At 45.0% G+C, this 14,956-nt stretch overlaps 1 protein-coding gene across 1 annotated transcript in view; it reads left to right on the top strand.

The window, feature by feature from the left end:
* The window catches only part of LOC138303747 (uncharacterized), a 191,618-nt gene that overhangs the window by 78,590 nt on the left and 98,072 nt on the right, over positions 1–14,956 (top strand). The window contains exon 7 of the mRNA XM_069243124.1: positions 7,918–8,028. Within this exon, the coding sequence (XP_069099225.1) occupies positions 7,918–8,028 (111 nt within the window). The remainder of the gene's footprint in view (positions 1–7,917; positions 8,029–14,956) is intronic.

Here is a 14,956-nt window from a genome sequence, read left to right as displayed (position 1 = left end):
TCATCCAACTGATTGCTACTCTATGTTTGGCAAGCACCAGCACAAGCTGTGCCAGTTTTTATGGAACCCCCCCGACCGCGCGGCCTCCTCACTACTCCCAAAACACAGGTCAATGGCACTGCCCTTAACTCCAATCCCGTGGCCTCCTCAATTGTGGTACTACTTCCTGCCAAAAGTCATACACTGCTCCACAGGTCCAAGCCAAATGAAGGAAGGAAGCACCAAACTCACCGCACCTAGGACAGCACACTCTACGGTTCGGGTCAATCCTGTTTAGATGATGGGGCGTCAAATACGCTTGATGCACAAAATTAAAATGTAGCAGCTTAAACATGTGATTGCATGACATCGTACACACCAAAGAAAGAGCCAAATCCCAGTCAGCATGCGCTATGGGCTCCCCCAGGTCGGGCTCCCAAGTCTTATGCCCGCGCTGACCACACTTGATTGATCCACCTGCAGAGCTTTGTAAAACCGGGCAATCAAATGCATCCCCTCACCCCAATTAATAAGACCGTTCATCACCGATGAAGCCTTTGGGCGACCAGAAAACCACTCCAAATCTCACGTGCCACATTGTCGATTTTCGCATATTGCAGAAATTGTCCAGGACCCAGATCAACTACATCTTGAGCGTCAGTGAATGAGAGAAACTCTTCATTAGGGTAGAGGTCCCTACCTCACAACCTCCAAGCCTCCACGCCTCTACCGACATTAGCTTCTCCATATTCTGAAATGGGGCCACATCCCACAACTTCAATTCCCTATCAAAAGGGGCTCATCTGGGTACAGGTTTAACTACCTGCTCCCAAATCCCGGCAGGGATAGGGCGCAGCAGAGTCCGATCTGCCCCCTGACATCAATATGTGCACCAATGACTGCCCATCGCACAGTCCTCCATACAGCCTCTTCTCACAGTTATCAGTGTCCGTCATCCACTTGGCAGCATATTGCAAATGTGCTGCATAATAGTAGTATCTGATGTTAGGTATTGCCAACCCTCCCCCTTCAAAATCATTCTGCAGCACCGGCAGCGCCACCCTACTTCGCCTACCGGCCCACACCAGAGAGATCAACAGACTATCCAAACGACAAAAGAGCCGGGTAGCCAGCGGAAATAAAGAGTTCTGAACCAAGTATAGATACCGTGGCAAGAACACCTTCTTAGCCACTGCAGCCCTGCCCATCACAGAGAGAAGCAACCTGTTCCAAAAGGAGAACGAGCGTTCCAGGCCAGCCACTACTCGCTCAACATTATGTTTCTCATGCGCAGCCTTAGAGTGAGTGACCCAGATACCTAAGTACCGGAACCTCTCAACCTCCCACTGAAGGCCTGCACTAGGGAGATCAGCATACGAAATTCCGCGAAGGGATCCCAAGGGGAACAGGAGCGACTTCTTTCTGTTAACTCTGAGACCAGAGACAGCCCCAAAAACCTCCACCCTCCGCAGCAGCACTGGAACCGAGACACAAGGATCCCGTATGTAAACAAATACGTCATCCGCATACAGAGAGATTACATGAGTGGACCGTCCCACCCACATCCCCCATGGCTCCATCTTCTTGCGAAGCCATTTCGCTCGCGGCTCCACCGCCAGAGCAAACAATAGAGGCGAAAGCGGGCATCCCTACTGATCTCCCAGATGTGCGAAAGCTCTCCCCCGCCCATACTTGTGCAGTAGGAGCAATATACAGCAACTGCACCCAAGCACAGAAACCGGGGCCAAACCCCATGCCCTGCAAGACCTCTAAAAGATAACCCTACTCAAATGTATCAAAGGCCGTTTCCAAGTCCAAAGATACTAATGCCAACTCACTCTCCAAATCTTCGGTCTCGTGCAGGATATGTGCCAGGTGGCTCAGATTATATGACGTACTAAGACCAGGAATAAACCCACATTGATCCTCGTGCACTAGGCCTGTAAACACGCCACGTAGACGAGTGGCAAAGATCTTACAAAATATTTTAACATCACTGTTTAACATGGTAAGCGGGCGATACGAGGAAGGGTCTCCAGGGTCTCCCCCGGCTTGAGCATCAAACAGACAATGCCGTGACGCATGGTGTCCGGCAATATACCACATACACAAGCTTCCTCAAAGACCTCCAGTAGTTTCTCCCATAAAGACAAGGAGAACGTTTGATACAACTCAATAGGAAAACCATCACTACGGGGGGGATTTGGACTTAGTCATTGCAGCCACTGCCTCGTTCACCTCCTCTGCGGAGATCGCAGTCTCAAGGGCATCCCTACTCTCCAGACCCATGCGGGGGAGCATCATCCGCTTAAAAAAAAAATCCCACACCCTCCTCGGATGGGACAGCACCAGCCCTCGATACCCTTTGGAGATGTGCTGCCAGTTCTCGCAGAACATTTGTGCGCTTTGTGAGCATTTCGCCGTCAGTGTTCCTGATATACAATATAAGAAGGGCCTCCCCCTCCCGTTTCAAAATACATGTCAGGAGTTTGCCAGATTTGTCTCCCTCCCGGTGCAGTCGCTGCCTATATCCGTTAAGTGTGATCCAACTTAAAGTATCCCAACAACTATTAACCTCCTTGTATAGCCTGAGTTCTTCTCGATCAGCCAAACTCGCGTCCGGTGGATGCTGTCGCAGAATGTGAACTTATTTAAATATTTATTTGAATATTTAAACATTTTATTACATATTAAAAAATGTATTTAATATCTGGTTATATGTTTATTTTTTTAGTTTTTCAGAAGAGTTGAAAAGAGTTTTTAGGGCTTATGAAGGGGTAGTGCATACGGGTGTTAAGGTGTTTTTAGGGTTCAGGTAGCGTTTAGAGGGTAGTAAGGGTACAGTGATAGGCAATTTATAATGGTAGTAAGGCATTTAGGGGCCAGATGTAGGAAGATTCCAATTTGCGACTTGCAAATTGCGCGTCAGAGCGACTCGCAATTTGCAAGTCGTAAATTGGAATGTAGGATGGTGTCCCTGACACCATCTGCGACTCGCAAGGGGGTCGCAAAGGCGCAAGACCCCCTTGCGAGTAGCGGCATTCACAGGGATGGTGGCCTGCTGCGGACAGCAGACCACCATGTCTGTAACTGCTTTTAAATAAAGCTGTTTTTTTTTTTTTTTTTGTAATGCAGCCCGTTTTCCTTAAAGGAAAATGAGATGCATTACAAAAACGAAAAATGAAACGTTTTTGTTTCATTTTTTTAGAGCAGGCAGTGGTCCATAGGACCACTGCCTGCTCTGAAAAAATGTTTGCAGTTCCATTCACAAAGGGGAACGGGTCCCATGGGGACCCCTTCCCTTTTGCGAATGGGTTACCACCCATTTCAAATGGGTGCAAACTGTGATTGGTTTGCGACCGCGTTCGCGGTCACAAAGCAATCTGGCATTGGTTACCGAATCGCAAAACGGGTTTTGTGCATTGCATAGTGCAGTTTGCATGTCGCAAACAGCGAAAATCGCTGTTTGCGACGGGCAAACTGTTACCTACATCTGGCCCCTAGAGAGTTCAGGGATAGGTAGTATATCGGGTAGTAAGCGTAGAGTGGTGGGGTGTACTGTTGAAAAGCATTTAGTGGAGTGTTGTAGAGTGGAGTGCTGGAGAGAGCAGTGGCGTACAGTGGAATATCGTTTAGTGGAGAGCCACACAGTGAAAGAGCGTAGAGTCTGATGTCATAGAGTGGAGTGGCATGCAATATAAAAGCGTAAATTGGAGTGGGGTGGAGTGTTGTAAACTGGAGTGGTGTACAGTGTAGTAGTGTATATGGAGGGCCGTATCATAAAATTGGCATAGAGTAGAGTGGCATAAAGTGGAATAGCATAGAGTGGAGTGGCATATAGTGGAGTGGAATTGAGTGGAATATTGTGGAGAGGAGTGGCGTAATCTGGAGTGACATAGTGTGTAGTAGTGTACAGTAGAGTGTCATACTGTGAAATAGCGTAGAGTGGAATGGCATAGAGTGAAGTGGCATACAGTGGAGTAGTGTACAGAGGAGTGGCGAACAGTGTAGTGGTGTAGAGTCAAGTGGCATAGAATGGAGAGGTGTACAGTGTAGTGTAGTAGAGTGGAGTAGTGTACAGTGCAGTAGTGTACAGTGGGATACCATACAGTGGTGTGGTGAAGAGTGAAGTTGGCTATAGTCTAGTTGCTTACAGTGGAATAGAGTGTAGTAGATTGGCATAGAGTGGAGTGGGTTACAGTAGTGTGGTGTGGACTAGAGTGGCATATAGTGGAGAGGTGTAGAATGGAGTGACGTAGAGGGTAGTTGCGTACAGTGAAATGGCAGTAGAGTGTAATGGCATATAGTGGAATAGTGTACAGTGGTGTGGGGCAGAGTTGAGTGGTATAGAGTGGAGTTGCATAGCGTGGAATAGCATACAGTAGAGATGGGTAGAATCAAATGGCATACACTGGAGTGCTGTACTATAGAGCGAGGTACACTGTAGAGGTGTAGTGAGGTATTGAATACAGTTGTGTGGCATAGAATGGAGTGTTGTAGAATGGAATGTCATAGAGTGAAATAGCATAGGGTGTAGTATTGTAGAATGGAGTTGCATTCAGCAGAGCAGTGTACAGTGGAGAGTCATACAGTGGAGTGGCGTACACTGGAGTGTTGTAGAACAGAGTGGCATAGAGTGGTGTAGATGGTAATAGCGAAGACTGTAGTGCTGTACAGTGGAGTGCCATAGAGTGAAGAGGCATACAGTGAAGTAACGTACAGAGGAGCTGTGTATAGTGGAATAGTGTTGAGTGTAGTGGTATACAGCAGACTGACATAGAGTGGAGTGCCATATAGTGGAATACCATAGAGGGGAATGGCAGAGTTGAGTGTTGTAGAATGGAGTGTTATAAAGTGGAATAGCATGTAATGTAATGTCATAGAGTGGGGATGAGTGCAGTGGAATAGTGTGGAGTCTAGAGTGTAGAGTGGAGTGGCGTACACCGGAGTGTTGTAGAACAGAGTGGTGTAGAGTAGAGAGGTGTAGAGTGGAAAAGCATAGACTGTAGTGCAGTTGCGTGGCATGCGGTAGAGTGGAGTGACATACAATAAAGTAACGTACAGTTAAGTGGTGTAGAGTGGAATAATGTTGAGTATAGTGGCGTATGGTCGACTGATGTACAGTGGAGTGCCATCTAGTGGAATAGCATAGAGGGGAGTGGGGAAGAGTGGAGTTTTACACAGTGGAATAGTGTAGATTGCAGTAGTGTACATTAGAGTGGCGTACATTGGAGTGGCGTAGACTAGTGTGGCATAGACTGGAGTGGTGTACAGTGTAGTATTTTACAGTGGAGTGTGAAGAATAGAGTGGCAAATACTGAAGTGATGTAGAGTGGAGTGATATAGGCTGGAATAGTGTAGAGTGTATTGTCATCGAGTGGAGTTACCTAGAGTGGAATAGCGTAGAGTGGAGTAGCATAGAGTAGAGTGACGTATAGTGTAGTGACTTTGAGGGGAGTGGTGTAGAGTGTAATAGTGTACAGTGGAGTGGCATAGAGTGTTGTGGCATACAATGGAGTGGCATAGAGTAGAGTGTGGTACTTCAAAAACATGCAACATGAAAGTGTGTGGACAGATGTAAATGTAATGTGCCAGGAATATAGATTATGCGGTTTAAATGCAAATTTTTGTTGGAAGGTTTAAATAGTGTTAAAGGTATAAGCGTTAAAATAATTAGTAATGTATTGTGCCACAGTATACTGCTGTAACTTTGTGGTATACCACAGTACATGCCGATAAGAAGTCACCATGTGATTGGCTAATGGCTGTATTTACAAAATGTATATGGCAGTCATGTAGTTTTCTGCACATGTTCTATGCGTTGTGGAGTAGGGACATTATATATAGGTAAGTATTATGTTTTATTGTTGCTACTTACCTAATAAACCTAATGAAAGTGATAACAGAGAAATGTGTTTATAATTTTTTATATATTTGTCTAGCAGTTTAGGGAGAAGTGTGTTTATTAAAAAAATATGTAAGTAACGCAGTGATTTGTAGGTATTACAACGGTTCTCTGTACGTTTTTTTCCTGAAGATTTAAATATGTTAAAAATTGAAAATACACTGTATTATGCTATATTTGTAAAATATAGTGTAGTACAGTTTATTTTTAATTTTAAATTTTTAAAAATGTATTTTAAGAACCACAGTACTTCCTAGGAAGTACTTGGTACTCCATACATTTGTAATTTTTTTTATAGAAACATATTAATATTTTCCCTACCTATTACCACGTTCATAAAGTAGTAATAGGTAGGGGAAAAATATGAATCTTAATCCTTACCTATATTTAAAGGTGTAATGCAGAACACAGCCAAAGTGCCCCTTCAAACAACATGTCTGCCTTTAACTTTTGTAAAGGCATTCATTAGCCAAACACATAATTCCTTGTCATCGCTACATAATGCAGTACTTCTGCAAATTACGGTGAAATACCACAAACCTTTGCAAAAGTACTGCAACAACAGATATCACTAAGTTAAAATGCCTTATATCTTAAAAATATTTAACCTACTTACCTGTAGTACCAAAATGGATCTTCTGCCCATCATAACGTGTAATCCTACCAGATTTCATGGAAATTCAGCAGGGTGAGGACACCATGTATGGAAAAATGCATTGGTGCCCAAAAGCATTTTGAGACCCTCACTCTTTTATCCTTTGCTCTTTCTTGATCAATCGCCACCAACATTTTCCATCTTCTGCCAATGTTGAAAAAGAAATGGGACTGGAAAGTTTCAATGAGATTCCTCAAACAGGCATAAAGTCATTAATGGTGAAAAATCTGAGGAATTTCTATCTCTGGCAATCCTAACTATAATTACATACCACCACTCTGTGATAAATATATATGGAAACAAGGAAGCAGGGGAGTCTGTGTAGTTCCCATGCTCCAGGTGGAGAGCAGCTCTTTATATGGAGCATCCAACAACAGCACTGGCACTCTGAATTAGCACAGCACACAAGGTGAATATTTTTTTTACACTTCATAATAATTGTTAATTACTGTCAAAAGTAATGGCACTCTTTTTATTGATCTCTAAGGCATGAAAGTTTTAGTTAGCAATGCACTTCTTGAAGACAGCGGCTAAGAATCTTTACAAATCAGTGTACCCAAGGCAGCTGGAAAGTACAGCCTATTTATTCCCAGAAAAACATCAATTAGTCTTTTGTGGGTCTCAGCAATAGCTGTGACTGTGATCTCCCCATTTAGTCTTACACTCCAGGAGCTGAGGATGGCACCTTAGAGCTGAGTGGAAAGTTTCTGTGTGAAGAGCCTAAGTTCTATGGTGTTCTAAGGAGACACATAATCCTCTGCAGGACCACTGAGCATCTTAGGGATCTGTCCACTTTGGGATGCCCAAACCCTGTAACTTCCTGTCAGTTGTCAGTTGGCTACAACAGATGACACTTTCTCCCAAAAACTATTAGAAAATGCATCTACTGTGCCAGCATTAATTTTTCTGCTAGGCACATCTGTTTTGTTGTAATACAGTTGGCATTTCTTCTTCTTGAGAAGGATGCATGGTATCTGAGATACATCCGAGAGAGGACTCCAGGACTCTGCGAAGCTGCAGTTATATCCAGAGGCCGCCAAGGCCACATGCTGTCTCACACAATCAATAGACCTGGGGACCTTTAGCCCTGCTTATTCCAATGAAAATCTCTTCTTCACCATTACACACATTCTACTTTACTGTATTTCTACCGAACCATCAATATAGAGCTCTGCTATGCCACAACCCACAATTAGTGGTCTACCACATCTACACAACCCATGCGGTCACACTTTCCTTCATAGCTAGCACCACTAAATCACCCTCAGCTGGCAGCACCGCTAGTCCATCCACCACAAGTAGTAGCTGTATGCCATCAGGAAGTACTAGCAATAATCTTTTCTTGATTGGACTGATATCTGTTTTCTTGCTCCACCAGGGACCAGCCCAGTGCTCCTGGGTCTAATTATTGCTTTCATATCAATTATGCTACTATGCACCCTCCTGCTGATACAGAGAATGAAGCATAGATTCCTCTGCCTGAAGAAGGGTAAGTAATCACTCAACCAAAATGTGGCTCTGGAAGGTATACCCTAAGCAGATCTCAAACCCTTGGGATCAGTAGCACAGCAGTGCAGTACCTAGTGATTTGTTGGGGGAGGTGCTCTATGCCCTTGTGGTGATCCAGGGACTTGTGAAGTGGTCTCAGAGGTGTGTTTTCTTTTACTCACTAGCCTTGCTTCCTATAATTATTCATGCACTTGTGATGTTGTCTCATGGGTGTGTTCCCTAGGTCCCCTGGACCTGTTTTCTGTGGTGGTGATGGCACTGGTGCAGTTAGCTCCAGAGATGTGTTCCCTAAGTGGGTATCATCAGATGTTGGCAAGCCAAGTAAGGCTGAAGCTCGGTTTGCACCAAATGTTGGACACTGGCTCAGAATGTAGGCCATGGGTACTGGTGAGTCAAACCAGAAACAAGGAAGCCACCCAAACAATGCGCCTCCCCTCCATATTGCACATTTTGAAATACATACACAGTTAAAAGCAAGACTTGAGCAGATATGTAAAATCTAAAAGGATAATTTTCTGCTTGAATTGAAAGCCAAGCATTTAAATTATCATTTGCTCATAGACATCTGTGCTGTGCAAGTATCATATAAAAGGTGCACCCCTTTTTTGGAATTGTATTCCTGGATGTGCTTCTAGATGTGGATGATGGCATTTAATTTCTTGCATCTTCTGCAAGGAGACTGCCTGCAATTCAATCCTTCATGGCAATAGTGGGCACCCCAAAGCACTCAAGTGTAGTATCCCTATAGCCAACTACTGAGAGCTTATAGGATCTGCTCCTTAAGTACAGAATTTAAGACAGAAGCACAGGCTATGATAGAGATATTCTTAGAAAGGAAATATCTCAACAAAAATCCTTGATCAGGCGTACCAGAAAGTGCTGTCTAAACACAGAGAGGAACTGCTATACAGCACAGGATGGAGTAGAATCCAGGATTCTGCTGCAGTAGAAGACATCAATCCTAATCAATCCCAGATAGGTCTCGTTCTGGAAAATAAAAATGAGCATCCCCTCATAAAGTCCATACTAACATGGAATTGGCCTATGATGAGCACATCAAAGCCAAATTAGGTCCACGGATCACCTACCAGAAGGCCAAATCATTGGGTAATATACTCACCAGAAGTATGTTTATTAACAATAAGAAGGAGAATTGGTTAACCAAGAAAAATTTGGTCTTATGGAAATGTGAAGGCATATGAGACGTTTGAGTGAAGACTGCGACAAATATCTGAGACAATCACTTGCAGTACTGGCTGTGTTGTCTACGACCTCGAATGTGATTGCCAGATGAGATGCGTGGGGACCACCATCAATAAAGTGACAGTCCACATTTTACATGACCTTAAGGGCCATTAATAACAAAGACAGAGTCTATCCCTTGGCTTAAGGCTTAACATTATTGGGAGGTGCATGGAGGGAACCCCAGTAGCTTCAAATATTATGGCATTAGACATATTAAAGCCATCCACAAACTTGATCTACATAGCTGTGAATCAAAAGTGATCATCTTGTTGGGTTCTCAGACAACCCTGGGATCATTATATGCGGAACTGCATGCACATATCGACCGGTGGTGACACCCAAAGACAGATGCTGTGGGATAAGAAGTTGAGATGAACAATGGTGTTTCCACCTGCTGTCTTCCTGTCTAGACTCTACTGATCTGAATTTGTCATGGACTTACTTCTGCATGTTGGTCATCTCTTTGAAATGTACATTAATCCCTTGGTGTTTTGACTAGAAAGGAGTGTCACTGTATCAGCAGACCATAATTGATTAGTGCATGATGGTTTACAGTCTTGATTTTATATTGTTTGCACTGCAATGATTTTGCACATTGCACAAGATGGTTTTGCACATTGCACTTTATTCAACTATTTTCACCCTCATATCACCAGCATCTGATTATTCTGATATATAACAGGCCCCTTGTAAGAGAATGCCTCCTTGGCATGGTTACCCCCTGACGTTTTACCTTTTCTTGATGCCAGTTATGATTGAATGTGTGCTGGGACCCTGCTAACCAGGCCCCAGCACCAGTGTTCTCTCCCTAACCTGTACCTTTGTTCCCACATTGGCACAGCCCTGGCACTCAGATAAGTTCCTTGTAAATGGTACCCCTGGTACCAAGGGCCCTGATGCCAGGGAAGGTCTCTAAGGGCTGCAGCATGTATTACGCCACCATGGGGACCACTCACTGAGCACATGCACACTGCCTCACAGCTTGTGTGTGCTGGTGGGGAGAAAATGATTAAGTCGACATGGCACTCCCCTCAGAGTGCCATGCCAACCACACACTGCCTGTGGCATAGGTAAGTCACCCCTCTAGCAGACCTTACAGCCCTAAGGCAGGGTGCACTATACCACAGGTGAGGGCATATGTGCATGAGCACTATGCCTCTACAGTGTCTAAGAAAAACCTTAGACATTGTAAGTGCAGGGTAGCCATAAAGAGTTTATGGTCTGGGAATTTGTCAAACATGAACTCCACAGTTCCATAATGGCTACACTGAAATCTGGGAAGTTTGGTATCAAACTTCTCAGCACAATAAATGCACACTGATGCCAGTGTGGGATTTATTGTAAAATGCACCCTGAATACCAGTCCTACTCCTAGTGCTAGGCTGACCAGTTTCTGCCAGCCTGCCACAACCAGACGAGTTTCTGGCCACATGGTGAGAGTGCCTTTGTCACTCTGTGGCCAGGAACAAAGCCTGTACTGGGTGGAGGTGCTTCTCACCTCCCCCTGCAGGAACTGTAACATCTGGTGGTGAGCCTCAAAGGTGCATGCCTTTTGTTACAGCACTCCAGGGCACCCCAGCTGGTGGAGATGCCCGCTCCCTCCGACCACTGCCCCCACTTTTGACGGCAAGGCAGGAAAGGATAATGAGAAAAACCAGGGGGAGTCACCCACCAGTCAGGACAGCCCGTAACAGGTCCTGAGCTGAGGTGACCCCTGCCTTTAGAAATCCTCCATCTTGAGATTGGAGGATTCCCCCAATAGGATTAGGGCTGTGCCCCTCTCCCCTCAGGGAGGAGGCACAAAGAGGGTGTAGCCACCCTCCAGGACAGTAGCCATTGGCTACTGCCTTCCTGACCTAAACACACTCCTAAATTTAGTATTTAGGGGCACCCCAGAGCCCAGGAAATCAGATTCCTGCAACCTGAAACAAGAAGAAGGACTGCTGACCTGAAAGCTCTGCAGAGACGACGGAGATGACAACTGACTTGGCCCCAGCCCTACTGGCCTGTCTCCAGACTCAAATAACCTTCACAGCGACGCATCCGACGGGGACCAGCGACTTCTGAAGCCTCAGAGGATTGCCCTGAACTGAAGGATCAAGAAACTCCTGTGAACAGCGGTTCTGTTCAAAAACAGCAACAACTTTGCAACTTTCCTGTATCTTTTAAAGACCTCACTCTTCCCGATGGAAGCGTGAGACTTCACACTCTGTACCCGACGCCCCCGGCTCGAGCTCCAGAGAACCAACACTACAGGGAGAACTCCCAGGCGACTGCGACCTCGTGAGTAACCCGAGACGACCCCCCTGAACCACCACAGCAAGGCATGCAGAGAGCATCCAGAGGCTCCCCCTGACCACGACTGCCTGAAAAAAAGGAACCCGACGCCTGGACCAACCACTGCACCCGCAGCCCCAAGGACCAGAAGGAACCGAACTCCGGTGCAGGAGTGACCCTCAAGCAACCCTCTGCCTAGCCAAGTCAGTGGCTGGCCCGAGAAGTCCCCCCGTGCCATGCCTGCACCGCTAGAGTGACCCCCGGGTCCCTCCATTGATTCCTATTCAAAAGCCGACGCCTGCTTTGCACACTGCCCCCGGCTACCCCTGTGCTGCTGAGGCTGTGTTTTGTGGGCCGTCCTGTGTCCCCACCAGTGCTCTACAAAACCCCCTTGGTCTACCCTCCGAAGACACAGGTACTTACTTGTTGGCAGACTCGAACCAGAGCACCCTGTTCTCCATAGGTGCCTATGTGTTTTGAGCCCCTCTTTGACCTCTGCCCCTGACTGGCCCTGTGTTTCTGGTGCGGTGACTTTGGGGTTGCCTTGAACCCCCAACGGTGGGCTGCCTATGCCCAGGAACTTGAACTTGTAAGTGCCTTACTTACCTGAAAAACTAACCAATACTTACCTCCCCCAGGAACTGTTGATTTTTACACGGTGTCCACTTTTAAAATAGCTTATTGTCAATTTAACTAAAACTGTGTATGTTACTGCTCTAATTCAAAGTTCCCTACTCACCTGTGTGGAGTACCTTGCATTTTACGTATTTACTTCAAATCTTGAATCTTGTGGTTCTAAAATAAATAAAGAAAATATATTTTTCCATATAAAAACTATTGGCCTGGAGTTAAGTCTGAGAGTGTGTGTTCCTAATTTTTTGCCTGTGTGTGTAGAACAAATGCTTACCACTACCCTCTGATAAGCCTACTGCTCGACCACACTACCACAAAATAGAGCATTAGAATTATCTCTTTTTGCCACTATCTTACCTCTAAGGGGAACCTTTGGACTCTGTGCACACTATCTCTTACTTTGAGATAGTATATACAGAACCAACTTCCTACACCCCTTCAGTCTATCGTTTGCGTATTATTTTGAAAGAGAAATTGCGAACCGTTTGAGACAAGGCACAGAGGGTCAACCAGTCAGTATGAGAATAGAGATTGAGAATGTGTATGGTAACAGTAACATCAGAGTAGACAGGGATCGTTGCCTTACTACTATTTTTGCACTACAGCTCTTTATAGCTATTCTAGGGGAATTTAATCACTGTGGAGGGTTCCTTTAGTAAGATGGCACAACCCCTTGTGAAATTTGCAGATAACAGATCTGGCACCCCAACTCTTTATAAACACTGCTACTGTTGCTAGGATTTCAAAGGAACATAGCCATTTTCTGACATTGTGACAGTTGATAGGGATTGTATAGATATTGTAGCGTTGCTTTGTGTGCATATAGGATAATGATATGATTCCCTGCAGAACTTGCACATTAGGACCATGCACCTCAACACTTTATATACATTACTGTTGCTGCTGAATGCCTGGAAAGAAACACAACCATATTCCAGATATATATACCTCACATCGCCTTTATAGATAACTAATTGCGACTGATTGTGCAAGTTGTATAATGAGAAACTCACTTGCCGTATTTGCACTTTAGGACCCCACCCTTTGATACATTATATACACTGCCACTGCTGCTAGATATTTGGGAAGGAACACATCCATATTCAAGCCATATGTGCATGGAATTACTGTATTTTTAATGCTAAGCAACTTACTTGCATTTTCAACAGCAGCTGAATGTAGAAAGGGGCATGGAAATGCATCTGGTTATGAGCACTTGTTGCACTTGCCACTTTACTACTGCAACAATTGTTCAAACATTCCTTACTGGTTGTGAATATCTTATGTTAAGTGGCATGTGTCATATGTTTGGATTTGCACACTGGATTATTATTTTTGGTTATGCTATGTGAAATATCATTTGGAAGTATGATGCTATAATATGTTGATGACATCCCTGGCCAAGCAATGGGATAATGCCAGCATGGTTAATATAGTTGCATACTGCGGCATGTGATGTGATTTCACAGACTGCCACTAGTGGATTACTCAAAAAATTATGCTGTTAGTCTATACTTCAGTACTGAATTACATGACACGTTTTTTTTCTAGAGCGATCAACTACACGTGGTTTGCAAATATTGATATATTTTCATATTTATTATATTGAAGTTGCTTACTTTTCCTGATCTGTTGACTGACCCTGCTATGCCTGCCATTTGGGGAGGGGACTTTAATTGTGTCCCAGATGTGCTATTAGATCGCTCATCCTTACCTCTGAAAGGAGCAATAAGCAGACGGAATTCCACTTTGTTAACGACTTGGGCTAAGGACACCGGGGTGTATGACATGCGGCACATGGGTCACCCGACACACAGAGAGTATTCTTTTTATTCTTTGATACTTGATATACACACCAGAATAGATTTGTTATGGAGAACTCCTACTGTGTGCTCTATGATAAAGGAATCAGGTTACTTGTCCAGGACGGGGTCAGACCACTCCCTGCTGCTGTTGACTGTAAAGTGGGGAAGAATGCGCTCCACAATACCCACCTGGCGTCTGCAGAGTAAGGCATTGCTAGACAATCAATTTAGAGAGGAATTAAACACTTGCATTAAGCACTACTGGGAATTAAATACTGGGTCTACCGAATTGAGGGCTACAGAATGGGATGCGCATAAAGTTGTGGTGAGGGGACATTGCCTCTCGGCTTCCTTGGGGGTGGGTGCGCCGTTCGCTGCATGGTGAAGTCGTCACTCTGGAGAAAGATATGCGTGCATTGCAGATAGCAGTCACGCAGCATAAAGCGACATTTGAACCCCTTCGTGCTAAGCGTCAGATGTATGAGGAGGCGGATCAGCATGTCTGCCGACATGATTATAATTACCATCTAATGCGATTGCATGCGGAGGGTGATCGCTCGGGGAGGCTCTTGGTGTGGCTGTTACGTGAAGAACGGCAACATACCCCAATTGGGGCTATACACCTGACTGATTAGACAATGGTCTCTTCACAAGAAGCAATTGACAATGCTTTTAAAGATTACTACACAGGCCTATATCAAAAGCAGTCGTCATGCGACACTCAGCGCATGGAGTCATTCCTATGTGAGACGCCGATCACAAAGTTATCTGCACAGAATATGGCGGAGCTTGATAAACCCCTCAAATTAGAGGAAATTAGTGTGGCCATAGCACAAATAGCCCGTAATAAAACTCCTGGCATGGATGGCCTGCCGATAGTGTATTATGCCTCCTATGCGCAGGACCTATTGCGTCCTCTGCTGTATGTGTTTGAGGAGGCATGGACTC

The sequence above is a fragment of the Pleurodeles waltl genome, chromosome 7 (genome assembly GCF_031143425.1).
Source record: "Pleurodeles waltl isolate 20211129_DDA chromosome 7, aPleWal1.hap1.20221129, whole genome shotgun sequence".
Lineage (NCBI taxonomy): Eukaryota > Metazoa > Chordata > Amphibia > Caudata > Salamandridae > Pleurodeles > Pleurodeles waltl.
This window is presented reverse-complemented; position numbering and strand designations above follow the sequence as displayed.